The following is a 26,571-nucleotide window of genomic DNA, read 5'->3' on the forward strand; positions in this document are numbered from 1 at the left end:
GCCAGTGAAACAAAAGCATAGTTTCTATTTAAATTGATAATTTGCTACAGGAACGCTGTTGAAAGATGTTTTGTTGCTTTTTTATTCATGAATTGATTTTAAATAGGAGCCGGTGACGCAGACACACACACACACACACACACACACACACACACACACACACACACACACACACACACACACACACACACACACACACACACACACACACACACACACACAATCAGTGGCAAATGTGTCAGGGCAATCACGAGGGCGGGATACACAAACACAACAAAGACAGTTAAAAGTTGTGTCGGCCTAAAATCAAACCAGCCACTGGAATATTCACATTCAAAGTGTCTCATTCAAAGATACATAGTAACAATTCAAACATAAAATCCTGTAAAGACTCTTATGACTCATACACAGATGCTGCTGAATACAGTTGTACAAGTACTTTTTTGCCAGCAGATGGCAACATGCTACAACAGGGATTACTGCACCGTTTATAGTCTGCACCCAGGACAGCCAAGTATTTTTGACTTCACATGAAAGACACTTCTGACTCAAGCAGGAAATATCCCTGTGGCAGACACAAGGTGCCATGAGAGGTTTTTGCACTTTGTCTGCGAGCTAATGCTGAAATCTCCCCACAAGGTCATTCTTCTCTGAATGTTGTGAACATATATGAATGGCTGTGTGCAGTAAGTGGTCCCCTTCACCATTACCACGCTCTGGGTTGTGTGAACCCTCGAGCAATAAGGCATTTTATTGGCTTGTTACAGAGAGTTATTAGGTTTGCCCCCCTGGCCCCTGCTGGTATTTAATTACCCTTGCACTCTCTCCTTTTCATCATGATGGAGATGACGGCCGCCATCACCAGTAGGTGAAGGAGGAGACTTCACCGGGCCTTAATTGGTTCATTTGCCTCGGCTTGCCAGGCGCAGATGGAGCACTTTATTACTGTCAGTGCCAGGTTCATTTTGGTCTGATGAAGGCTGTCTTAAGAGGGCGAGCTCAACAGCACACGAGGACGTGGCCAAAACAGAATGATTATCAGGATGAGAGTCACTACAGCCCTAGACAGAGTGTGCATTCATAATATGAGCTTATTCTTTCGTCAAGGATTTGCTCTGTTGTTTCATTATTGCCGAGACAACCACAATGTTATAGTCATGCTTATGAGCCTATACGTTTTATTTGCATCCCTTGGAATCTTTCTAAATAAGGATTTTTTTTGTATACATGTTCTTTGTAGTTTTGTTTGTGTGTCTATGCATACATGTTTACAAATGCTTCCATATGTGCATACAAAAAATATGTGCTCTATATGTGCATAGCATGATCCTATTGCTGGGACGTTTTAGTCCCCGTGCATGTTTATTTACATAAATATAGCCATGGTCATGAATTTGATTATCATTCATTGTATGATTTATACGGGCAAACGTGGCATAATGAAGGAGGATACGGAGGCAGGAACACACAATGCAAAAGCTTACGCATAAAATTTCAAAATGCTTGTGTGTGTTAAAAAAACATGAGATTCTAAATAACCAAATGCACACGGCATCTCACAGGTGAAATAACAGCAATTTATAAATCTTTTCATGGATAATTCTGATGTATTGAAAATACATTTCTAATAAAAAGGCAACGCAGACAGAAAATGATTGACTTTGCATAAATGTGACTAGATAACAGCATCACGGCATGGAAACACACTGTACACAGATCATAACACATAATCAGGTTACGACCGAGGGATGTCTGTGAATCACTCGGCACCATTTTACATCATATTATTAAAAACTGTTAAAATATGAAATAGGTCTTTACTGTAGGGTTAGACTTTTCTAAAGGCTCCTCATGCAAACTGAATAATTACTACTTGTGGATTTTTTTGAGATTTCAACAACAGAGGATCAGTGTTGTGTTTGCATTAAGCTCCTGTGCCAACAGTGGACCCCTTTCACTTTCTGTAGAGCCATTATTCCAACAACATGTGATTAACTAGAGAAGTATTTTCCATCCATATCCTCCGTGTTCAATAGAGGGACATTGGTGCATAGCAACCTCATTTGCCATCTGCAGGCCTCATTCAAGTTGAAAAATGACACGCAGGGAGCTGTCAAGAAACAATTCAATATTCTTTCTCAGTCTGTCTCCTTCAGGTCTCGCTGCTTGGCGTGCGGCCGATTAGCTTTCACAGAAAACAACATAATAACACCTGTGTTTGCAGGGGTTTGCGGCAAGTGTGGTTGGTTTCCATCGTCACATTTACAACATTATTGGGAATATTTATCAGTGTGTCTTGTTATGAATGAGATATCTGTCCCATAACTACAAGGATGCAGGTTTTTCCACTATTTATGCTAAGCTAAGCTAAGCTAACCACCTCACAAGGACATATACGCAAATCAAGCAGAATTTCGACCGCAGGAACTTTCCACCAGAACTAGGAGCCATAAGGACCAGGGACTACATAAAGTTCCAGGTAAATCTTTTCACCTTGAAAATGTGAAAGGGGATGGGTCTTGCAAAGCTGAACCTTTCTGATTAGTCGGAACACTCTCTGCATTTTATTTCACCCACCATTTTTAGAAACCCGAAGCTGCAAACCAACTGTTAACACTTTTGAGCCTCAGGTCATGATGAACTTGAAGAAAAGGTATGAATGATTGACCAACAAGGAAGTCCAGACCTTGCTTAGCATTTGTGCTGGGGACAACGTCCAGTGTGAAATGGAAACAGCGAACCATAACAATACGGTGTATGCTATAAACTCAAACAAGACTATGAAAAATAGAGGAGCACAACCAGAACGGCAGCTCTGACCGGCGGACATGCAAGTGGTTTAAACACCTGGACGTGTTGTTGGGATCGGCCTTCTCTCCTGCAGCTGCAACAAGTTCCCAAAATGTCTATTCCTCAAAGAGCAGAGGTGAGTGCAGCTGTTAGCTCATAATACCAAGGGCTTTGCACCGGACTTCGGGGGCCCCAGGCAAAAGGGACCAGGGGGGACCTACATGGAACCATTCTAGTCTTCAACCAAACTTCTAAAATAACAAAGCTTTTTTGGTATGTTGTTGTTGTCACCACAAGGCTGATCCGAAAATGTAGGGCGCTCTTGCAAAATTGACATTTCTGTGGCAGCTCTAAGGAGCCCCCTCTCAGCGTGAGGCCCCAGCTTTGTGCCTGCCCTGTTGCAGCGCCCCTGCATCATACATATTGTGAATGGTATTGGAATTCTAAGGTTTTAGCACTGGTGTTCCTAACAACATCAATGATGGCTCCGTTCCATTCAACTGTCCCTGTGAGTCAAGATAATGTGACCAAAGAGAATTCAGCCATCATTCATTTCACTATTAACACTTGTACTTTTCATCCTGGGACATGTCAAAGTGTCAACAGAGAAAAGACCTGCAGAGGAAGCCCACTGGCTCAGGAAATGAGCCCCCCCCCCCCCCCCCACACACACACACACAAACACATGCACAGACAAAGATTCACAGTCACCCCCAAATATGCATTATGCAGTCACCTCATGCTGTGATGCCATTAGACTTACAACATGTACATTTTGACAGCCACGGGGAACTATTATTAGATTTAAGATGGGTGAGTAGTCAAGCATACACTGTCATTACTATCTGAATGTGTCAAACACCTCATGCCCTCAAAGGACAGTCGACAATTATATTGATAAGTGCTCAACATTTGGGTGTAAACCAACTCAGGGAGCAGAACATGTATAATTCACGATTTCACCACAGAAACACACACTGTCACCGCATCATTAAAAAAACTATAATACATTTTGAGGACAGGATGAACTTGTTTAATTAAATTATGATTCTGTTGGTGTTGGTTAAACACACAACACACCTTTTTCCTTTTGACTTGGACATAGCACATTAATGATGGCTCCATTCCATGTGAGAGTCACAGCGAGCCAACCAGCACAATACCAGGATACTCAAACTGGAAGACGCTGCTGGCACGGAGATTAATTGCGCCCGTGGCTTCCATCCTATGACAAGTCAGGCTGTCTGCCGGGGAAATGGCACACTAAATTATTTCCAGCAGCAGATCGTGACAAGCTCTCATCCTGAGACGTTTAACCCGAGAGACATCATTTATAGTCAGGTTGGTTCTCGATTTTGTGTCAGACAAGAGTCGCTTGCATTGGAAAAAGGTTTTCACGCACTTTTTAGATCCTCACTTTCTGTTTGTGATGCTCTCTGCGTTCAACCTGTTCTTATTCACAGATGTTTCTTTAGGATCAACATGCCTCTGCTGAAAAGACAGATTCATAATGAGTGTATTCACTGTATCAAACAGGTGCTGATTCAACACCACTGAGGTCTAGTCTCTGTAATGACATCCTGCTCTCCCAACTAGGAGCTGTATCTGTAAACACTGTGCTTAAGTACAGTTTTCAGGTATGTGCACTGCTCTACTTTTCATTTTACTCTGCTTTCACAACATGATCATAACTTATACTCCCTCTTCTACCTACACCCATGTTTTCACCTGTGTCCTTTTGTCTGTACCTTGGTTTGTTTGTTTGTTTGCAAGCAAGAATACACAAAAACTACTGGACGGATTACCACGAAACTTGGTAAATATTGGATGCTAATCGAGGATTTTCTTTTTCCCAACTTTCATTAACTTTGCAAGATAGAGCGTTTTCCGCCATTTCCCCAAGAAATAATTAATGGATCTTAAATCATTTAGGAAACTGTTATTAATGAGTGTATGAAATTTGGTGAAGCTTTATTGAATTGAAGGAGACCTTGGCGGAGGTATGCGCTCTACTGAGTACCATATTAGTTTAGAGAGTATAGCTGAACAGATTCAGATTTCAATTGCAAAACATAAACAACTTTTAAAACAAGTGCATCTTTAATACATCACAAATAACAATCATACAAGATAGATAGATAGATAGATAGATAGATAGATAGATAGATAGATAGACAGACAGACAGACAGACAGACAGACAGACAGACAGACAGACAGATAGATCGATAGATAGATAGATAGATCGATAGATAGATAGATAGATAGATAGACAGACAGACAGACAGATTTTTGACATACATGCAGAACATTTGTAATTGGGTTTTTCTTTACAATGTGGTGGGGTTTTTTTTATTTCTATACCTTCTATACTTTTATTCCATCGTTGCTCCCAGTCCCTGAGGTGATGCAGGTTTTTCATGGTCATTTTCTGTTTAATGGGGCTCCTCTGATTGGCTGAGATGCAGATATCATAATCGATCAGACGTGCAGGGATCAACATCGACCCCCCAAAAAACTTGCATCTGTTCCGGCACCGTCACATCAGAGGCTCTTCTCCTTTAAAACACAGCAACGTGCTCACTTTGACGGCTCCGGCGTCACGGCAGCGGCCGCCTTCCCTCGCACACGATTGGCCGAGCCGTGGGAATATTCAAATGTACCCTTGATTGATTGGCCCGGAGCCGGTTTCAACAGTGCAGAGGACTCATTGCCATTCCGACATCACTCTCTCGCTCGCTCTCTCTCTGTGGCACACACACACACACACACACACTCACACACACACACTCTCTGCTTTTGTCAGCTCCCGGGATGAGCGACAAGCTGCTGCAACGGAAGAAACAAAACAACCGGTGACATTTCCTCCTTGTTACACTCGCGCTGAAGATGCTGTGGAAGTTCAGCTAATGGAGCCGGCGTCATCCATGGATGTATCCCCGGAGGTCTCCAGTGCGCACCGCGGAATCCGAGGCGAGATTGCTTTTTGCGGAGGAAATACGCCTTCCGAGCAGGGGAGCGACCAATCAGCCGTGGCCCACCAAAGATAAACAAGCCTTATGATAAGACCAAACTCTGTAAGACTTCTTTTATTTACACTATAACGCTCAAAGTATGTGTGTGTGGCAAATGTTTCTCTGGTTTTTTTTCCCTCTGCAGCTCCATAGGTGTGAATGGTCGCTGTATGTGTGTGTGTGTGTGTGTGTGTGTGTGTGTGTGTGTGTGTGTGTGTGTGTGTGTGTGTGTGTGTGTGTGTGTGTGTGTGTGTGTGTGTGTGTGTGTGTGTGTGTGTGTGTTGCCCGCACGATGACAGAGTGAGAATAAAACATGTCTGGTTGTAAAGATGCTCCGGGATCCTGCCCCGCATTGATTCCAGGTCGACAGCGCTAAAGTGGTGAAAGATGCCCGGTGCGCACTCATGGATAGGAGTGTCTCGCCCTCACTGTACATCAGTGTCCTGCTGTTGCTTAATGTGTATTTATATGCAGCTATAAGCACGGTAAATTATATCCACCATAGAAAATGATTCATTTAATCGTAAAAAATAGTCCCTGGTTATTTTTATAAATATGGGAAATGTGCGTAATTTGGTGATAATATGGATGAGAAACGTTTGCGTAATGATGATGTGTAAGTTTCTGGAGTTTTTTTTCTCTTCTATAAAAACTGTTGTTTCGTGCGCCAGGGGCGTTTTTCCACTCTCATCAGCTGTGTGCGGTGCATGTGTGAGTTGGATGCTGTTCTGTGCATGCGCGCACCGAGAAGGCGCTTTTATAATGTCAGCGTCTCAGTGGAAACGGGAAGTGCTTTGAAGTATATTATCGGTCATTGAGGGCTGCCTGCCTCTGAAGGTTTCCATTTCTATTGTCTGGAAGCCGGAGGTGGGATCATCGCACCTCACTGCACCGGTGGCAGCCGGGGTTGAAGGTTATAGCTGCAGCAGAGGGGGCCTATAGATTATTGGCCAGGTGTGAAATTCTAGCCTGCATGCTCTTCCTGCTTGTTGCCAGATCCTTTATTACCCAGAGAGACGTAAATGTCACAGCTTCTCACCAGAGGCAGAGAAGAAGAAAAAGCTGCAATTTGGTGTCAATCATTGTCCTCTTCTTCTTCTTCTTCTTCCTCTTCTTTTGAGTGTGTTGTTGTTCAAGCTATTTTCTGACCAAAAAGAGAAAAGTATGTCAACTCCCCTGGGTTAATTCTTTCCTTTTGAGGCATGTGGTGATCAGGAACAGGCGTATCTGTCTTTCTTATGATTTCCTATAAGCATATTCAAAACCATGCCACTGTTGCCTTTGATGTACCGCACAGCTGTAATAAAAATTTTAGTAGCTTGTCCCCTTTTCATCATAAAGTATATTGGTTTGGCATTCGATCCATAAATCTGCTTCTCACACTAAAACCCTTTCCCCCAGTGAGCACTCAGTGCTGCGGGCTTACACATCACACGCTGTCATTTTGCTTGGGCTTTAGCAGCTGCGTTCTTCAGTTTTAGACGGTTACATGTCACTAATTACACAATGACAAATATTCATGTTGCGGTTGTTTGCTTGAAACTTGCTCTGCCCGGCCCTGGAGCTCTCCTGAGCGGATTGTAAATTGCGCGGTATCATGAGCAGTCGGTGTGCAGGTATCCCGTGGGGGTTTCCCTCTGATCTCACATCACACCCCGGCAGTAATTCCAACTCCGTGAAGAGAGAGGGGGATTTGTCATTTGGCTGCCTGCTTCCCTTTGCTATCTCAGGAGCGAAGCTGAGCTCTGATCTATTGTGAAGTTTCCCCAGGCTCGCTCAATCTCCGGGCCCACTGAGTTACTGAATGGAGGAAACGGCTCTCCACGACAGTGACCTTTTCTTGGACGATTATTACGCAGACCAGAACAAGGACTGATTAAGGTCACGTCTTTTTCTGCCGTGTCATCCGTTGATTCACATTTAAGACTTGTTATGTGCACGGGGAGATTTCCGTTGTGCATCAGTCTCTCGTTGGGAGACTGAACGATGAGATGATGCAAAATGACTTTGATCGTATCTACATATGCGCCCAGCCGCTCTTCCCATCATACATGGATAATGTAGCTGGCACAGTCGCTTCGCCCTTTTCTCCCGTGCACCCTTTGTAGTCACCTTTTTATCTGCTAAGAGATGTCATGTGTAATTACAGGCAGCCGGCCGTCTTTTGAAATCTGTCTAATTGGTCTTTTCACTCTAATAGGATGATGGAGTAGTGAAACTGGGGTTAAGGGTGGGAGGTTAAGGACTGGGCCTCTGGGGTCAACGGGGAGGGGGGAGGGACTGAGGGGGGTTATGTGGAGCTCCAGTAATCTTTATTTTGTCTACAGGACGGTGCTCGGTCATTACTTCGAATTAATGATCAAGACCGCCAAATTGCAACTGATGCTTTATCATTTAAGAGATGGAAGCTGAGATGATGACATCTTTGTTTGGTCCAGAGATCAAAAGGCTTCTTCTTTTTTTTTTTTTTTCCTGAATATTTCCACGATGCCGGGTAGGGAGCTTATCATTAGGTTATAGCTCAAGTAAGAGCCATGCAGGCAGCGTTTCTCTCCACGGTATTTAATGAGTTTTTTGTTTGCTTCAAGATTTTAATGACTAGAAGGAATCGGTGACCCTTAACAGTGTAACAGTACGCCAAACAAAAAGATGACAGGGCTCAGGAAGGGGGGGGTTTGGAGGGATTGAGTTCATGCTTGTGTATCGTTTTTTTTAGTTTTCTCCTTCATAAAACTCTACAAAGGAGTCGGCCCAACAAAATGTCAACGTCAAAACTGAAACCATAGTTCCCCTTCTTTTCCCTGCAAAAACTTTTCAGCGTACTCTTCCACCATCTGTTATCTTTAGTCAACGTTTTCTAAAGGCTGGACAGCATACCCATAGCTCTTTGACAGCGTGTCTCGGCGTGCACACTGGGATAAGGATAAGATAAGGCTCTGTTTACCCTCTAATGCTACCTTGGCATTGGCCAGACTTTACCCCATGCGGTGAGTTTCTTTTACCTTGGCACTGTAGACGCGCGCAAGGGCAGATTTGGGTCAGTCCGAGCTTTCTACTGCCGACCAAAGCTGTTCTCGGAGATAAGATTTAATTGTGCAGTTTTGGATTAATCGACAAATTTGTGCCGGGCAATCTGTTTTAAATGAAAAATGTCCGAGGTAGTACTTTTCCAAACACCAAATCCAGTGATAAAGTTCACTTGTGTTTCTCAACCAAACTTGAGTGCCATGGATACATTTGAACAAATAAGCAAAGAAGATGCCATTTATTCAACAAACTACAAAAATAGTGATTATATTGTTTATATATGACACATTAATCGTCATACCAAGGCTGTTTTGAAAGACTGACTCACAGAAATGGCCTGCATTAACTCCAAAGTAAACGAGTAATTGTTTGTCAGAACTGTAAACCTCAAAGACAAATACATCACGCTGGCAGTAGCTGCGGCTGCTGCCGGAGTTAATGGTGCAGGCTCTGATCCCACGGAGCTGGACTGTCATTCATTTAAACCATTTGTTTGCCGCAGTTTAGATGTTTAAATATTAAAATCCTGTAAAATACTGTTTGAGATTTGCAGACTGCGAACTGATGTATTTTTTTTTCACTTTCAGGTAGTGGGGAGGAAAACAGACAGAGGGTGAAATGTGGGACTGTAGGGTTTCTCCGCAGGTACATGCTCTGACTTTTTAATTGAGATCAGTCTCATTAAGACTTTTCATTTTAATATTTAGTTTATTTGCATTTTCAAATCCCTCCAGTTAGAAGGTGAATTGACAATGTTGCTTTGCACAGTCGACCTATAGTGGGATTGTATTAATATAGAGCTTTCCTGGTCTTGATGAACAAACCATAAAATACATCTATGATTTTATTAGATTTGTTCTTCATACACACAGAAGCGCTGATCCCTCGCGGGTTTGTAAGACACCAAAAGTAAAGTTGCAACTTTCTCTATCACACATCACTCACACACTGCCGGCACAGCCATCAGGAACAATTTGGCATTCAACGTCTTGCACCGGGACACTTGGGCATGCAGAATGGATGAACTGGGGATCACACCCACCGACCATCTGGTTCCCAGACAACTCGCTCTACCTCCTGAGCCACAGCCTCCCACAAAGAGGTTACCTAGGAGAAGTAAAAACAGGAATATAAAAGCTCAGGGTTTGTTGGGTTAAACTGCGGAAAAACATGAATAAAATTTAGGTAGTCCAACAAAAATGTGCAGGTTTATATTTGATTTAAACATGCAGCAGACGTTTCACTCATATTTACGTCTTTGCAATAGTGAAGCAATATGTGGAAGATTGTGTGGTGGACAGACTGTTCCTTGTCAGTGGATGATTGGCTGTTGTTACAGATCCATCAGACTTCTTCATCCTCAGCTTTCATTGTAACACAACTGCTTAGCGGCGGCCACATGACGCTGTGCACGGGAGAAATTGTGACGTTTATGTTCATCCCAGGCAACCAGCCATTAACGCTGCATGATTTACATCCATCTGAAAGCCGTGGACATCTGTCTGAGCATTGCCCGGCGTTTGCATTTACATAAATTTTGTGCTTGCACGCAAGTTGTATAGGAAATGCTTCTTTTCTGTTTCGTAAAACCGTTGTAATACCTTTTACAGGAGCTAATCTCAATGGAAATGAGCCTCATTGTTATCGGCCTCGGGCCTCGAGTGTTCTTTTAGCGTGGCGCAGAGTGACTCCGGGTTGTTTGGTTTTCCTGCATTTGAACCTTTGTGTCCTTTTTTCTTCTTTCTCCACAGAGAAGGAGAAGAGAGAAATCTGGGTCTTTCTTATATGCGGCTCTGATACCAATTATGCAAACTATTATAGAATTTAACCAGGGCAGCTCTTATCGGCTAATCCAGAAGTAATAGATTCTATTAAAAATGTATGAGGGGGTTGGGATGTGTGTGTGTGTGTGTGTGTGTGTGTGTGTGTGTGTGTGTGTGTGTGTGTGTGTGTAAGGAGGGCTTTATAGAGATGAATCCAGCAGCTGCAGCAGCCCTGTATGTCAGACTACTTGTCTGGTCTCCATTACTTAAACAGGTTCCTGCAGTGCCTACCTTAAAGACAGTATGAAAGCCATGCATAATATACTATTAATTATACAGCAAGTGGATTGTTATTCATGGGCCACGTCTTGTTCATTCAACGAGGGAGACGCTGCTCTTCCTCTTCTGTAATAACCATTTCCTCTTTGTTAATCATCTATTTCTTTCTATACGTTCACCTCGTTTTTTTTTTAGCTTTTGTGTTCTTTCCTTTTCTCTATTTTTGTCCTGCAGTTTCTGTGTGGAAGGAAGGGGGGGGAACATTAGCATAGCACTCACATGCTAATCCAGCCAGAGAGTGAAAAGGGTGCTCGTCCTAAACCTTTTTCATTATCATCTAATTATTAACAGCAGATTCTGAGAACCGCTAACAGGAGCTGAGATGGTTTGGGTAGGGAGGGGTGAGTGTGTGTGTGTGTGTGTAAGTGGCAGTTTGAGTGTGTGTGTGTGTGTGTGTGTAAGTGACAGTTTGAGTGTGTGTGTTTGTGTAGAGCCAGTGTGTATCCCTGTGCATTTCATGTTTGCTGAGAGGGCGGCTCTCTTCGCAATTTGCTTCTATCTTCTCTCTGACCCTTGATGCTGCACAGACTCATAAAAGACTCCAGAAGGTCAGACACATGCTCGTGTATAATGAAGGGCTTTTTTCCCGCTTTGATGGTTGTTCCTGTGCTGCAGCTGTTGTTGTGCAGCCTGACAGGTAAAACGTTAGGCATGGCCCAGTGTATTTTCTGGGTAATCATGCATACCCTACTTAACAATCTTAAGGAATATGCGTACATCTGTCCTCATTTCTTCCTCATTGGTGCTAATTTGATGACAATGCGTAGTTGTCTCGAGAAAATTAGCCAGAGGGAATATTTTTGTTGAACAGATGCTGTTAGAATAGTTTTTTTACACGTCTAAAAAAAACTAGACTTCTATATTTCATTGACATTATCCAAAATGTTTCCGACAATATCGAAACCCTGAGAAATTCCCAATTTTATAAAAGGCAATGGGATGATTTCTTTTGGTCGCCTTTAAATTGGGTCATATCCACTTTACCTGTCCGTTTCTGCTATAACTTCTGTGGCCACTGACTTATGAGGAAAATAAACACTGCTAGCCAGTTACCCTGTTTTGTCCTTCCACTCTTTGTCACTCGTAAAGGATAACGATTATTCCCTTGCTGTTTGCTGCATGATGTGAATAAAACTAATATACAATAATAAAGAAACTAAATACATAAACTTCCATGATCCCACATTGCTTCACAACATCATCAAAGTAGGTCTTTTGTCATTGTTTTAAATTAGAGACCGTTAGCGGCCAAACTTATGTTTTGTACGTTTAAGATAACAAATCATCTCTGTGCCTGCAGCAGCCATCATTAAGTCCCTCCCTCGCTTCCCCCTTGGCCCCTCAGCTGACCATATCTTCTCGGGGAAAAAAAGCCCCGTCCCCGTCCCGGGAGAGATGACATCAGAAAAACGGGGCCTTTCATGTCCCGTCTGCGATGAAGGAAGAGGCTTGAAAAATAAACTCGTCCGCCAAAATGCCCTTATCAGAAAACCACGGGGGACAGTTAGATGGACTGCAAAGCACAAGGCCTTTATCTCGCTGGCACGCCCCTCAGCGGACCACGTCGTGCTGCTTATCAGCTACACGGATGTTGCAGGAGAGTGGCGAGGATTAGACGTCCTTGCAGCTTAAACTTTGTCCTGTTCCCTAATAAGCATGTTACAGAGGTCATTTGAAGAAATGAACTCGAAGTAGAAGAGTAAATATGAGAAGTGAGACGTCTGGTTGATAACAATAACCACAATATGTGTCTGCTGATTGAAGAAACACTGAACATCTTAGTAATGACAACGATCTTTGACCTTGTTTGTGGAAGCTGAGTTGAACTACGATAACGTCTGGCATTTCTAAGATTGCTGACAGTTACTTTGCAGTTGTCAGTCGTGAGATATCTCGACATGACATCAACAAAGCCACAGGCAAAACTTTTTGTTGAGCAGAACATGAAATGAAGGGGCTGGAGAAACCATATTGCTCGAGAATTGAGCCGAGATAACATCACAAATTCTGGGGTCGCTTTTATCTCTTACGTGTCCTCGGCTTTCAGGTAATTCTTCTCGAGATCCAGGAAGGAAGTCAAATTTTCACAAAATCTCTTTAAATTTAAAATTTAGATGGCAGGATGAAAGAAACCGTCATTACTCGCACTTTATGGATCATATCTGGCTCCCTTCTCTGCTCTCAGCGAAACTTTCTTTTTCTTTAAGCCACTGCTGGCCTCTTTGAATCATAATGACCTCCTTGATGTATTTTTTTCCATCTGCAAATTATGGGGGTAATGGAAGGTATTCCAATTCATGTCTCATTTTCTGCTAGTGAAGGGATTTCCCCTGAGATACTTTCCCTCTCTTGTGTTCCTTCTGCGTTTTTCGGCACCTCCCTCTTGACAAATGTGTGGTAATGGAGGGGTTGTTGTGAAACTGCTATTATTTTCAAAATGGAATCTGACCATACTCGGGCTTTTAGCGCTTCAGATGTACGTGTGTATGTGTGTGTGAGTGTGTGCTCAGATGAGACAGGTTGCTCTGAGCAGTTTGAAGTGGGCTTGTCACCGAGGGACAGATGTTGAGCGGAGGAGGGGGAGGAAGGGAAGAGTGAGGGCTGGCACCTGAGTAAAATGAAAGCCACTCTCTGTCTCTTCTTCCTTTTGAGGCGAAGGTAATCACGCTTCCGCAGCTCATCACTGAACATTCTGTTCTGTGGTTGACTCTCTTTAGCTGCTCCGCGGACCCTGAGGGAGAAATCAAGGCAAAATCCAAAGGAACCGAAAAACCCGAGAAAGAAAAAGAGGCAATGTGACAGCTGGATGCTGCTGGCTGCCTTTTGTTTGGGGACTATTGCAGTTGCTGGATTAACGGTATATACTGTACGTCTCAGATAGTTTGTTGCGGGTATACGAGATACCTAAATCAGTAAGAAGTTTGTGCAGTAGCCCCGGGTTTTTTTAGTTTTGCAGAGCTAGCATACAGATTTGCTGACTCCCTCAGATAATCAAAGTGAAAGTCAAACACCGTTATCACTGAAATATTCCCTCAATGCCTGGCTTTCTTTTCAGAATGATTGCTTCAATCAGCACAGTCGTGGAGAGGCGCCTTCTTCTTCCGACCGCGCCGCTCATTTCCTCTGACAATACTTAACCCTGCAAACAGCGCGGCCTATTCCGGGGAGTGAGCCGCTTTTCGCTTTCACCGCTGATCAATACAGCCATAAATTCATAGAACAAGAAACCCAGGTCTCGGGGATAGTAGCAAACTGAAACGCACCCCGAGGCTGCAGGAGTCCTTGTAAATGATCTGTGTGATTGCAGCTGACAGACCAAGGTTGATAACAGCGAAGAACCATCATAACAACTAAGCAGCGGGAGGAGATGGTGTCGTTATTAAATGAGATTACTTCCTTAAATGTGCAGCCTCCGCAGTTCAAAGCCGGGCTCCTGAATTTTAATGTGGTAAAAAGGACCCGAGACGTTGAAGAGTTTTAAGACATGTCAGCTGCCGGAGTGAAGTGGAGATGTTTTTGAAAGAGGAGAGTTTGTAGCGTGCGCGCCGGCAGTTTTTTACTCCGACATCAAAGTGATGATTGAATGTAATGCCCATCGTTATATTTTTTTTACTCTCCAAACGTTAAGTTGGCATCTGCTTTCTTTCCAATGATGATTATGTGACCAAACCATGAAATGAGAAAAACATTTAAAATCAAAAGTTATGACAACAGAACTGGTCGGGGATTCATTCATCTTGGTCCTGCCTGAAATATCTCAACAGCCACCGGGTGAATTGCCTTGAAAACTTCTCGTAGCCATCCATGGTTCTCAAGAGAATGAAACCTGCTGACTTTGTTGATCCTCTGACTTTATCTTTATTACCAGCACTAGGTTACCATTGTCGTTTTAAAATGTCTATTTCTCAGTTTGACATTTTATTTGGTGTTAACTGGTATTGCGATAAAGTTTAAAAATCTGTTGTTTTATCTTTATTCCAGCAGGTTAACCCAGGCTGTGAGCAGCCGTCGTGAAACGATCATGCTGGCCTGTATCCAGAGACGACAGAACCTCCCGTCGCAGCGTCTGGCCTGCACTCCCAAAAGCCTCGATGTTGCTCCGCCGCCATTACTGCTGCCGGTGCCGCCGCTGCAGCCCTGCACCCGCAAAGGTGAGTCATGATGGCACACAGGTAACACAGAGGGCAGACAACAGGCACTCTGCACATTTATCAATGGCATAGACCAGTTTTGGAAGTTAATAGTAACTGGGAGGGTTCTTGTTCCTGAGTGACTTTTTAATCAATCATGTTCAGCTTGACCATGTCACCTTCAAGTACACTTAAAGACCATATATCTTATTGGCAAAGCAAAAATAATATATAGTATAATAAAGTATTCAAAGTATTTTTAAGCAGTGGAAAGGTGCAGCATATGTACTGTGCACAGAAAACTGAAAAGGAACAACAAGAATGAGAGAAATTAAGAAAATCATGAAAACAAGACAGCACCTCTGCACCAGGGCTATGGCCCTTTAAGTTAAATCCAGTGGAAGCAGCTGTGGTCTGCTCGTGCCTGCATGCTCTGAACTCCTGGATGTCTTTAAAAACTGCAGCTTGTCCTACTCCAGGAAATCACTAGTAAATTCATTGACTTCTAGGAGCAATCTATCTGCTACACAACAGATACACATTATTCGTTTATAGTAGTAAAACACAGTGGAAGAGTAAATGTTGTCACTACTGCACAAAAGCAGCATTTTCTGCCAAACACGTCGTAACCCTCCCTCCATCGATACCACACGCGGCACATTCCCTCAGCAAGTCGACCAGAAAAAGGAGCCCACATGGACAGGGAACTGGTTTAGTTTGGCAGTGGTCTGAACCAGGCCAAGACAGACTAGAGTGGAAATTAGAGATGTCCAAAATGTCCAAGTATATGTAAGCGAGATACTTATTTCCTCCCATTGTGCAAACGGAAAAAGTTGAACACCAACATTAATCAAGTTCAATATGTTACTTACCTAGTTAACCTTACAACAGCGCGTTAAGCCGTCAGCTGCCGTTAAGCTCTTAGAATTAAAATAATGGCCAATCCTGATGATGATGATGATGCCTTTTAATTGGGTTGCTAATCACTGTGCTCCTGCGGTGCCAATGGTCAAAGTGGAGTCTGAAATTACGGAGTTAATCAACTCTCCCACACAGGGTTACTAATAACGTTCACATTTCAGAGAGCGCCCCCAATGTCAGTGACCTTCATCTTGACTGATTATGCCGCGTTCACTGAAAGGTTGAGCCGGTATCTCCGGGACTAACCTGGATTGACATTTGTAATTAGATTCCTTCCAGTTAATTGGTTAGATGTGACATGTCTGCAGAATTAGTCCTTGTCGGATTCCTCTGTGTTTTGTATGTTACTCTACATCTGTGGGATTTGTGCAGTGCTCTGAATACATTTTCTTCTTCTTCTTCTTCTTTCTCGATAGTCTAGATTCAGATAATGAGATCACAGAACTGCAAATGAAGTTATTCTGCTGTGGTTTCCTATTTTTTTTTTTTTTTTTCATTTCGATTTTAAAAACTGCTGATGCCTTATATTTCTGTGCTGGGTCTGGTTTGGAGTTATATTGAAGATCTATAATTGCTCACAGTTTAATGGTTCAGCTGGGTGTATTGCAGTTTTATTAATACACTTAGCCATGAAACACGTTGACTTATTAGGTCCTTTGGAGATGTTTAGTTTTTTCCTGTAGCTGTTGCGGCATCATTATAGTGAGCCTGAGCTGTCACATATATATTTAATGTGTTTTATTTAGACCCATGCATGAACTGCTACTGTGCTGCAAAACAGGAAGTGTCCGAGAAAGCACGAGTATGCAAATTGTGACCAGTAACAGCGTGTACGTTCAGATCTTCCTCCGAGTGAATCGCAATCATTTGACTATCAGTGTTTGGTGAGCTGATAAGTCACATGCGCACCTTTTTTATGCCTGGAGAGCAGGGCGGTGGTCAGGATGATCTTATCTGACTGGTCCTGTTGCCAGTAAATGTTTCTGTTCATTTGCATGGGCCTGTGCTTCCTCACAAAGGCTATCTCTGCTCACGCATCACGCACCGCACCATTACACAGTCTAATTTCACCCTAATTGTGTTTGTAATTATCAGATTTCAATGACGGTGTAAACCCGACACCTGCACATGCACACACGGGGGGGGGGGTTTTCACGTATTCTAAATAATTTGACCTCTTCTCGGGTTGAAGCTGGGTGGAGCCACGCCAGGGGTTTTTCTCAGCTCACCAAACTCCATATACTTCATACACACTTCATATACTTCATATACACTTCATGTACTATATATATGAAGAGGTCAAATCAGCCAAATGAAGAGGAAAGACCTGTGTGGTTCTGCAACAGACTTATTTTTAGAATTACATACTCAAAACCAAATGCTGTGTTTCCTTCCCCCCTTTTAAGCTCTGTCTCCTCATCTCCTCATCTCCTCATCTCTCTCCCCGGGTGAAATACCTCTTTGTCTATTTTGTTATTAAATATTAATTAGGAATCAGTGGAGCACTTGTCTGCTAAACATTGGAACAGAAGGGCCTAGTTTGCCTCAGGCAGAACCAGGGGTGCGTTCCTCATCCTGTTTTTCGACCCCCCCCCCCCCCCCCTCTCCCTCCCCCTCCCCCTCCCCATTAGTTTTATGTACTGCGACTGTGCGTGGCGTGGTGCAGCACCCTTCAGCTGAAGCCTGACATTTCAAGCACAACCACAGGGAATAGACTGCTGATGGGAGCTCAGTCTGTGTGGGTCCGGGCTCCTTCATTAAATGAGTCGCTGTTGGATCATGTTAAATGGGGACAGACGCCGGTCGCTGCTGCGCTTTTGAAAAGCCATTTCCATTTTTAGCTATCAATAAATGGAAGGCACAGGACATAAAAGCTCTCAGCCCCACAAACCCATGCGAAAGATTTCTGAGAAAACCAGTGTGAGGAATTATGTGACGAGAGTGAATGCGAGCCGCGCTCTTCTCTCTCCTCTCTGCTATCTCAGCTTGAAAGCAGGGGCCTGGAAGTGCTTCTTTTTTTTCCCACGCTGCTGGCCTGTGCTCGGGTCGGCTTTTAGAGGGGAAACTTTGCCCAAGCTGGGCCAAGCGGCACAGAAACAAATGAGGAGTGACACTGGCGCAAAGGAGTATTCGCCAGAGCCTCCTCCAGCACACATAACTAAGTGTTCAACCCCGAGGTTACTCCGGCACCCTTCACGTACAACCTGCTGACGAGGAATGAGGGATGCATGGGAAATTATTTTAGTGTGTTTATGGATGAAGGTTGAGAATAGAGACGTTAGATGTAAGAGCAGATGGTTGCTAGGTTGGTTCAACTACACAGAGGCCTTAACTGGCATCCCTCTGTCAACCTCTAAATATTAATGTCTTTTCAATTTAGTACTCGTGGTACATGGTGAAAACTGCTGACAATGCACCGTACTCTTTAAGCCTCTATTAATCAATATTTTCATTATTTTTCAATCATATGACTAATATGAAAGGGGTCATTCAGTGACAAATGGGAGAATTAACTTTCAGCTGTGTTTGTCTTTTCTCAGCACTTCGTTTTAAATAACAAACATCATTTGCCTTTTAAAAATGTAAGAAATTTAGCAGGCTAAAGAGTTGTTGTATGAACCAGATAAAAAAGTAAAATAATTGATCATTATATTTGTACGGACTCTTGTTCTACATTCATTATTCCCATTTTTCCCGTTTTATGTTTTAATAATATACAACGTCACTCAACAATCATGACAGTCCTCTGGATAAACTAAAAACCCTTTACATGCATGTCTTGGTCACTGGTTTAAATAATTTAAACTTTGTGTCCGTTTTGTCAGTTTGACATGACAGATGGCTCTAAACACTACATTACCCATGAGCCAGAGGGAGGCTACTGATCCGGGCTGCTAAGCAGAGTGGCATTAGCATTAGCAGCAAGTAGCAGTAAGATTGTATTAGCTGTATCTATTAGCAATTTTTCTCAGCCTAGCGTCGTAAGCCACATGTATGAGAATGACTGGATGTTTCTTACTGAAAAGCACCTTGGGAGTAAAGGTTCAATTCTCATCTTAGGTTTTTATTTACACCTTCTTTTACTTTTTAACCCAAGTTATTTTCCACCACAGTTCACATTTAGCACCAATTCAACCGGGAGAGTTGTGTGTCCATCAGCCACGGACACTGTGAATGTGAAGCACCCACAATCTGCTCTGACACCAATGGAAACTCTATGACCACTTCATAAATCATCCATCTTGTGGTCGCTGTGCATCTCTGTGTTTGTTTTGACACGTTAGGCCCCAGACTGAAGTTGAAAATCTACAGACTGAAGTTATCCATCACCAATAAATATAAGTTGTAGATAGAATCATTATCCAAAACGGAAAAACTGTATAATTATATTTTTGGGCTTGAATATGGAGGGAGAGCAGAGCAGCTATAATTTTTGGTGTTATCGCTCTGTCTAACTTCTGATGAATGGAGGCAGGGCCAATTAATTACATGGTTCTAATGACTATAGGCTTATTGGGCCAATTGGGCTAAAAAAAAAGGGGGGGGGGGGTTGTCATGGGAACAGAGACATAGGTTTTACATTTGTCGTGAATGTGGTCAGGCCCTGGTTTGCGAAGGTGGGTCGAGGAGTATTTTGAATACCAGAAATAATCGGTGTGGCGCTAAACAAATTTTTATGCCTGCTGAGGAGCCCTGTCATCAACTGTCAGGTCTCTGATGCTATCTCACTAATGTGTTCAGGAGGAGTCCCCACCATAAGATCTGACATTTCAAGCCAACCTGTTTGGATATTAATAAGGAATAATTACCTAGCGGTCATTCCCATTCCTCATGTCGGGCCTCCGGGGATGTAACAGTCAGGAGGAGTGGTTTCTGGAAATGCAAAGTGCTCGCCCGCCTCTTTATTTCATCCCTGCCTCTGGGGCTTGTTTTGCCCATAAATTAGTGATTAACTTTAACTGCTCCAAAACAATGAGGACTGCGCTCTAATCTTGGGGGGGGGGGGGGCTTCAAGTGTGACCACGGGAAAAAGATTAGCCCGTTTTTTGTTTTTTTTAAAGTGGCAGAATTGTATGGGGGTTGGAATCAAGGTTGTGAAAGACCACGAATTGCACCGTGGCGTGATTATAAAAAACGCAAGGTTTTGTATATTTGCAGATTATTCCTGTGCAAACATTTTCCGTCTTCTTTCAAATCACAAACACACACATTACACCAATCTCCTTTCTCTCTCTCTCAACCCCCGACTGTTTCTTTCCAAGCGAGTCTCCTGCATGTAAAGAGAAAATCAGGATTAGGTGTTTCCTATGAAAGTGTGCCAGCTTCTCTCAGCGTGGCGCCACAACACTTGCACACGGCACGTTTAACGCGCGGCGTGCCCTCCTAACCAACAACACCTTCTAGCATGACTAGTGGGACCATTAGAGGGATCAATCGAGAGCCTCGGATGCATCGTACATCAGTGTCATTATGCAGATTCTTTTTGAGGCACGGAAAATGACAAACAAAGCTTTTTTTTAAATCCAGCACGGCCCACTTTAATCAGCTGTGTCTGAGGACAAGTAGGGGGGGGGGTTAAAAGGTCAAAGAATTTAAACGTGTAAACACTGCGTGATGCTGCGGCCGGGGCCTGCTCGTGAAAAGAGGCTGATGTTTTTCTGGGCTGTTTCTCGTCTCTCTCTCTCTCTCTCTCTCGGTGCCTCTGCTCTGTGTCAGGGCTGAGGAGCCGCGTGCAGCCTGCAGGTTAACGGTGATTAAGTGCTTAAGGTCAGACTGCTAATTATCTCCCCGCCATTCCTCACCTGACAACACGTAGCTGCCATTTCCCCGGTTGTCATGCGAACGACCTCGTATTTGTTTTTCATTTCTCGTCTTAATTTTTTCTCCCCTTTCACCGTGGCTACAGGGGGAGAAACCCAGGAAAACCTGTCAGGGTGAAATGCATGGTTGACACCCATGAAGGAGACTTTTGAGATTAACTTACAAAAGATTACTACAGATAATGTGCTTTAACCTTTAAAAAATATATTTTCCATTGAATTAAACAGTAAAGCCAGTGGTTGGAGCAGAGATGGAAGTAGAGAGAAGTACAGTTAGAGAGAAATAAAGAAAATGTACATTACTTTGAACCACTTTCAGTTGGTCTTTGGTACATTAGGTACATTGCCGAACCACTAAACATTAAACATGCATTAATGGAAGAACATGAAGAATCTCATCTCCTAAAAGGCAACATAGCCGGGATGAGGCTAAAAAGCTGCTCTGCTGCTCAGACGTTTCACCTGGTAGGTTTCTCCCTCACACATTTTTGAGCTGCAGTTGAAACACCTCGGTTTTAAAAGAGCTAAACAATCCTCTGAATAGAACGAGCGTTGCCTACTTTTGCTTGTTTTCAGGATCAATGATCTGGAAGCATCAGACTTTGAAATGGACCAGCAAAGCTTTAAAAAAAAGCTTTCAAATTGAACCTTGATCCGATTCTGGAAAGTGCAAACGACGCCTGCAGAGCGATAAGCGATACTTTATGCACACCATCAATTATCACTTTCATGTGTATATATATATATATGGCCCCGGTGTTGAGAGTGAGGACGAGACAGCAGCCTCCACAAAGGAGGCTCATGCTTTCTTGGCACCTTCAGAGGGAGACTTGAGCTGTCGTGGAGCCAGATTGTAATTAATGAAGCACACATTGTTGGTCCTTTTTTATTTATTTTTTTTAAATTGGGTGTGTTTCGGAGGAAAAGCCTTGTGAGATGAGCAAAAAACGATGCAGCTGACTGGTAAACATGACGTGCTGGGCTGCAGTTTAACACCCGTGATTGGTAATAAAGTCCTCAAGATTGAAACAATTACCTCTGGTTGTAATTTAGAGCTTAGCGTTAATGCTGGTCGTGCTGTTACTGTCCTCACTTTGACTTTCCCATTATCCAGTAGTCGCGCTCCTGTCGGGGGATCAGCCGAAAATGATCCCCCTTTTTCTCATGCATATGCCACGCAGGAGTGGTCCTCGGATGACAAATATGTGAATGCAGAGTGGGGGGAAAAGGCCTATTTGCTAATGAGGTTTCCATAGCGGCACATTAAGGCAGCCACAGTGGGGAAGTGCAGCTGTGTTGTGTCTCCATGGCTCTGACAGGGCTGTAATCTCTGGACTAACAATATCAGACACCCTGCGAAGACGTGTTAGCATTCAAAGTGTTTGAAATGTTTGTGGAACAGCGGGCCAATCGCAGCATGCAGGGCTTAACGCTGACATTTAACCAAGCGAGAGACGACTGAAGCGCCTCACTAAATGATCTCTCTCAGGTAACTGAGCAATTTGAAGGCAGAAACAAGAGACACGTTTAGTTCTGTGGTATCGCAAAGATTCATTTAATCTTTTCTATCACTCCCCATTACCTAAGCTTCTTCCAGGGTGGTTATGATCCTCCTCTACTTATCATTTATGGTCATAAATAAAAGCTTTTTTTTTTAGCCAAAGGCCAGAAATTGTTATTGCAGCTGGTTTTTCCTGTTACCTCCGACTCCGTGAGCAGGATTATGTGAAACCAGAGAAGCGAGAGCTCACATCTTGATGCTGTATACAGTATAAACACCTCTCCAACATCCCAGATGTCATTGTTTTCTATAGCAGCACTACGCCGCGATACATAATAAGCAGTGTTTTGCTTTGTTGTATTTCTCTGTAGAATTCATTCACGCTGCCGGCACCACGGTGCCGCCGCTCCTTCTGCCTCGCCAGGAGATTTCTGGATGGATTGAACGCTCCACCTTACCTCCTTCCTCCATTTTAAACACCCAATTTATTTCTTTCATGAGATGGATCTTGTAGATTGAATCATTTTCACAGTCGGGAGGCTCACTGTAGGCCTGAAATGAAATGAACTCCCAAATCAATTTCAAATGGGAACAACAAGTGAGCCTCTCCCCCGCATCGCTGGAATTGGTTTTGTTATTGAAAATGAAATGAAGTGTTTTGTTTTTTTATCCTTATTTTTAGAAGCTTTTTGTGGCAGATTACAGGGTTGTTATTTCGCCCGTGATGATTTCCACCGACTTATGTAGGTTAATTTCAGCGCCTTTTCTGTTTTATGTCAGAAACTCCATAAAAGTGTCGGCCTGAAAGGTGGCTGTAATTTCAAACAGGTGATTTATTGTTTTTAAATGGCTCCCACCGTTTTCCACCTCACCTTTGTTGCAAGGAGTTAAGCAGCCATGAAATTGCCTGAATAATAGTGTTTAAATCCAATCTTAGTTTGTCCCGTTAGCTTTCCCACACACACAATTCAATCAGAAGTGCTCTTTGTGTGATTGCTCTTTTTGTCCCCATCTGCAACAACTTCTCCTTCTCAACGTGGACTCCAGGGTTTTTACAGTGGGATCGGTTCAGGTTCATAAAAGCATTAAGTGGAACAAACCTTCATTGACGGGAAGCAGCGATGCTTGAGTGATTTCAGAGTTATTGAGGAACGGCCAAAAATGAAATGTGGATCAACTAAAAATAATTTAGTATTTAGGCGAACTGCTGAAATATCAGTTGTGTAGTCAGCAACAAAAATGACTTTAAAGCTTTTTTTCATTCGATCCTCCAACACCTTAATACCTTCAAATGAATCTCATTGGAGCCACTGCATCTGATTTAGCTCCTCTCCTCTTGCTCTTCCTCTAATTTCCCTGCGTAACATTGAACAAAATCTAAGTTTTAGAAAGCATTGAAATTATGTTGATGTCTTCCATCATTCCATTAATAGTTCTGAGCTTGAAGGGTAAAAAAACAGCAGAGCTTCTTTGAGACAAATCACTTATTTTCATCTTCTTTCTCCTCAGGCGAGCTGGCCACCGTGATTTCCCGGTACCCCTCTCCTGCAGAGTTGGATGCTTTTGCCCAGCGGAACGCCAACAGTCCGCTGTCCATCAAAATCTTCCCCTCTGAAGTACGGGTGCCGCAGCACAAGCAGCTTAACAAAACCGTCAACGGCTTAGACACCACAGGCACCCACCGCTACAGCCCGTACCCAGGCTCAGGAGGCCCCCAGGGCTTGCTGGCCATCAAAACCTCCGAGGTGGTCAGAAGTGGGGTGAAGAACTCTGAGGGCAGGAGGACTAAACATGCAAACAACCAGCCGGCCTCTGTGGCACCGTATAATAATCCTCTGAATAATGGCTACGCTGTCAGACATGGGCACAAGGCCTATCATATAAGCGCATGTAAGCTCTCTGATGTACCCATTGAGACACTCTGTTCCGGTGCGGGGATGACCTCCGGAGATCAGAGCGTGCTCCCCCGGTCGGAGCTGGCGGAGGTTCAAAGCCTGATGAGGCAGATGAGCCGAGTTCCCCACAGCCAGGCCCTGCAGCTGGGGGGGGAGGCGCGAGCCAGCCCCTCCGTGCAGGCCGTGGCCGCGGTGGCACACTCAGACTCCGACTTTGTCCTGGGAGTGCCGCCCCAGAGCAGCCTGGCATTCACAGGAGCGATGCTGCCCACGCAGAGTGCAGACATCGCCAAAGCTGGCTACCTGGAGAAAGGAGACTACACGGTGTGGCAGCACAAGCATCCAATTCAGCAGCAGCATCCGTCATATCAGCAGGTAGCAGTGAGGATGTACAGTGTGAGTAACGGTGCTCAGGGGCATCGAGCAGCACAGGCCGGGGTTGGCCAGTCTCCTGAAACCTGCCTCCCTTTGGCGTGCTCCTCTCAGCTGGCCTACAGGCCGCCTCCTCCCAGCGTGGGTGCTGGGCAGGAGCGAGTCAGCAGCTCGTCTCTGAGCTGTGCTGCCATGCAGGGCGAGCGCGCCGTCGGACAGTACTTCGCTCCTCTCTGGGACGGCGTCCTGGCCACCCCCAACAGCGACTGTTATACCTCTCAGGTGCTGGCAACGGGTACATGTACGGCCAGGCCTAGAGACATGGGGTTCTCCCACCCCCACCTCCACCCAAACTGCCATCAACGCCACCACCTCCCTCAGCATCATCAGCCTCAGCTGCACCCTCCTCTCCCCCCTCACATGCAGGCCTACAGCACAGACCAAAACCTCTGTTGTGGGCTGCCTACTTCCAGCCTGTGCCACGCTGCAGTGCTCAGCAGCAGCCTGCAGTCTCTGGAGTGCCTCATCAGTGACATCCACCCTCCCTGCATCAAAGAGCGCATGCTGGGCCGTGGGTACCAAGCCATGGGAATGCCTCAGCTGCTGGAGCACCACCAGACAGCCCACATCCAACTCCCCGTCTACAGATAAGACGAGGCGCTAGCGCACAGCGGGGCGCAGAGGTGACAAGCCTGACAGCGGAAGCGTGTCGGTTCAGACGTCTGCGGGAATGAGACATGCCTTTTTACGTTCGTGCATGTACTGTATCTGAAGACGGCTTGGTGTTAGAAGCCCGAAGGTAAATGATAATCATGACTTAAGATATAGGTTTATCTTATGGACTTTTTTCTGTTTTTATTTTTATATCTTAAATGGCTGTTCTCCGTTTAATACTGATGCTGAGCACCCAATCATGATCTTATTTTAACATGTAAACACTGTCTGCTTTTCTCTGTCGGCCTTTACAAACATGGGAAACCTGCGAAACTGAAATAATCATTGGTACTCGTCTAAAAACACTTGAATCTGACAGTTTATGTGAATATATTATGGGTTTTTTTCCATATTTGAGAGGGAACGCTTCTTGATTATTAACTCAAATTATGTTCGTCTGTTACTTTAATGTGAATTTAGTTTTTCAGTGCTAACAGACATGTGCTTCAGCAGTATGATGCCGATCCTCCGGGCCGGTGAACATCTTTTTTGATCATTTGCGTATGAATTTAAAAAAAATGTGTTTTGTCATGCAGTTATAGACAAAAGTGATGTAACTTAGCATCGGACTTGTTTTGATGTAGTCACGCTCAGCTCAGCATATTATGGACTGTTGCATATCCAAATCAACACTGTGGCGAATCAGGCCAAGCAAGATGTGCAGTTTGGTTGTGTTTTTGTTAAGATTTTAAATTTCTAAAAGAGGGGTGTGTTTGGATGTGACAGTTGTTGTGGCAGCGTAACACGACACCTGGGAATGATGGAGTGCCATGTTGTGGAGAGCCGGCCGCCTGAATCATTTACACTCCTCTTCTTTTTAGGGCTATATGATCTCTGATGGCGTGAGACGTGTGACTGAGTAGATCTCTGTGTGTCGGCACTGGTTCTGTAAAACTATTTATTTATGTCGGCCTGTTGAGTTACATAGCAAACTGTCTCTATAATTATAAAGTGCAATTATTCTATATGGACATGTGAACGCTCTCCATGAAGTATGATGTTGAAATAACTACATTTTGCAATGTATGACCCCAATCCCCCCCCCCCCCCCCCCCCCCCCTTTTTGGCCTCTTCTTAATAAGGATTGTCAAGTAAATGAAATTTTCTAAACCCAGCCCAGAGTTTGTGTTATTAAATACGATTATTTATTATCCGTCCAACGTGGAGCTGAGGAGACGGTTTGATTATATTCATGAATGATAAAATAGTTGTGGAAAGGAAAGGAGACATTTTTCTGGTTTTATTGCAAAGGGATTTATAGCTTAACCACCGGGCATGTCTCTCTGT

General features: G+C 43.9%; 1 protein-coding gene across 6 annotated transcripts; it reads left to right on the forward strand.

The window, feature by feature from the left end:
• Positions 1 to 4,330: 4,330 nt before the first annotated feature.
• LOC117772039 (protein FAM222A) lies at positions 4,331 to 26,506 on the forward strand. 6 transcript variants are annotated; one of them, XM_034602971.1, is made up of 3 exons: positions 4,331 to 4,427; positions 14,913 to 15,082; positions 23,813 to 26,506. In XM_034602971.1, the coding sequence occupies exons 2-3, from the start codon at positions 14,953 to 14,955 to the stop codon at positions 25,219 to 25,221; spliced, it is 1,539 nt and encodes a 512-aa protein (XP_034458862.1). In that variant the 5' UTR covers positions 4,331 to 4,427; positions 14,913 to 14,952; the 3' UTR covers positions 25,222 to 26,506. The 6 variants fall into 6 exon arrangements, with proteins under 6 accessions (XP_034458862.1, XP_034458860.1, XP_034458861.1 ...); XM_034602969.1 differs by lacking the exon at positions 4,331 to 4,427 and adding an exon at positions 5,487 to 5,865; XM_034602970.1 differs by lacking the exon at positions 4,331 to 4,427 and adding an exon at positions 5,487 to 5,865 and having other exon boundaries at positions 14,916 to 15,082.
• The last annotated feature ends 65 nt before the right edge of the window (positions 26,507 to 26,571 follow it).

The sequence above is a fragment of the Hippoglossus hippoglossus genome, chromosome 12 (genome assembly GCF_009819705.1).
Source record: "Hippoglossus hippoglossus isolate fHipHip1 chromosome 12, fHipHip1.pri, whole genome shotgun sequence".
Taxonomy (NCBI): domain Eukaryota; kingdom Metazoa; phylum Chordata; class Actinopteri; order Pleuronectiformes; family Pleuronectidae; genus Hippoglossus; species Hippoglossus hippoglossus.